Genomic DNA, 1,462 nt, shown 5'->3' with positions numbered 1-1,462 from the left:
ATGGAGTCTTGCTCTGTTGCCCAGGCTGGAATAAGATGGTGCAATCTCAGCTCATTGCAACCTCCACTTCCCTGGTTCGAGCGATTCTCCTGCCTCAGCCTCCTAAGTAGCTGGGGCCACAGGTGTACGCCACCACGCCTGGCTAATTTTTGTATTTTTAGTAGAGATGGGTTTTCATCATGTTGGCCAGGCTGATCTTGAACTCCTGACCTCAAGTGATCTACCTGCCTTGGCCTCCCAAAGTGCTGGGATGACAGGTGTGAGCCATGTGCCTGGCCAGAGGGTTTTATTTAAAAGTCACTGCCCTGAAATGAGCCTGGCTGTCGTCCTGTTTGCAAGAGCACACGCGTGATTGCCGAAGGTACACAGAGCTGGAGGGTCTGCTTTTCAATGTGGAAAACTCATAAGTGGAAAGCGTAAACTCTGAAGCTTTGGGACCGCAGGGCTGCAGTTAATCAAGCTGTGATAATTGAAGAATTACATCTTTAAGCCCTCGAGACCCTTTTTGTATCCACATGTATTGCTAAAGTTATACCTAGATCTATGTGCATTTATACGCGGGGTTGGGACTCTGAGCCACAGACCGGGCGCACTGTGGCTGATGGCTGGATGCTGAGGTTCTCTGGAAGGCAGGCTTGGGAGGTGGAGGCTCGCCTGCTCGTGATGTGGAGATGCTGGTGTGGATGTGGTCCTGCCTTCTGGATGGAGCCATGAAGCCAGCTTCCCTTCCCCAGGGTCAGTGTGTTAGGTTCTGCAGAACTCCCTGAGACACTAGCTCCACTGCAGCTTAAGTAGGCGGGTCCGGGACCCAGCACCCCAGTTTTCCTCATGGAATGACAAGTCCTGAATTCCCAACAAAAGTCAAGCAGGTGTAGGAGCTGCCAGGTGGGGAATCCCCTGAGAGTCTGAATGAGGCAAGTGCTGCCCTCGCCTTAGAAATCAAAACCAGTGCGAGCTCTGGGCCTCACCCTCAGGGCTCTGTCCTCCTTCCACCTGAGGCTCTAAGGGAAACATGCAGAAATGGGCAGCAGCACGTCCGAGGGGCGCGGGGGAGCTGGGGCAGAATTGCACACACACAAAATAACAACTGCCTTTAAACTAAAAACGTGTTTTCCTCATTTAGGTACAAAGATGGCAGTCTGATTTGCCAGGCGGCTGAACCGGGAAAGTACAGAATTGAGAGCAACTATGGCGTGCACACGTTGCAGATCAACAGGTATGGCCGCGGTGGGGGCTCTGGATGCTGGTGTCCAGTAATCAGCATTGCAGACCCCAAAGAAGAAGTCAGATGGGTAACTGGAGGCCAAATCACACCTGTCTGTTTGCACCCCGGGTGACTTTAAATAGCATTTATGAGTTAATGGTACTGGTGCTGGAAGCTTCCCTTTGTTTTTCCTTAGTGTCTGGCCAGAGGAATGCAAACTCTGGGAATAAAGACAGTGGATAGTTTAGGGAAAGGTAA

General features: G+C 51.5%; 1 protein-coding gene across 1 annotated transcript in view; it reads left to right on the top strand.

The window, feature by feature from the left end:
- MYOM2 (myomesin 2) overlaps positions 1 to 1,462 on the top strand; it is a 117,500-nt gene that overhangs the window by 14,545 nt on the left and 101,493 nt on the right. The window contains exon 6 of the mRNA XM_011968596.1: positions 1,124 to 1,216. Coding sequence (XP_011823986.1) covers positions 1,124 to 1,216 — 93 coding nt within the window. The remainder of the gene's footprint in view (positions 1 to 1,123; positions 1,217 to 1,462) is intronic.

The sequence above is a fragment of the Mandrillus leucophaeus genome, unplaced genomic scaffold, assembly GCF_000951045.1.
Source record: "Mandrillus leucophaeus isolate KB7577 unplaced genomic scaffold, Mleu.le_1.0 Scaffold85, whole genome shotgun sequence".
Classification (NCBI taxonomy): Eukaryota; Metazoa; Chordata; class Mammalia; order Primates; family Cercopithecidae; genus Mandrillus; species Mandrillus leucophaeus.
Note: the sequence above shows the minus strand (reverse complement) of the source record. Positions and strands in the feature narration are given on the sequence as shown.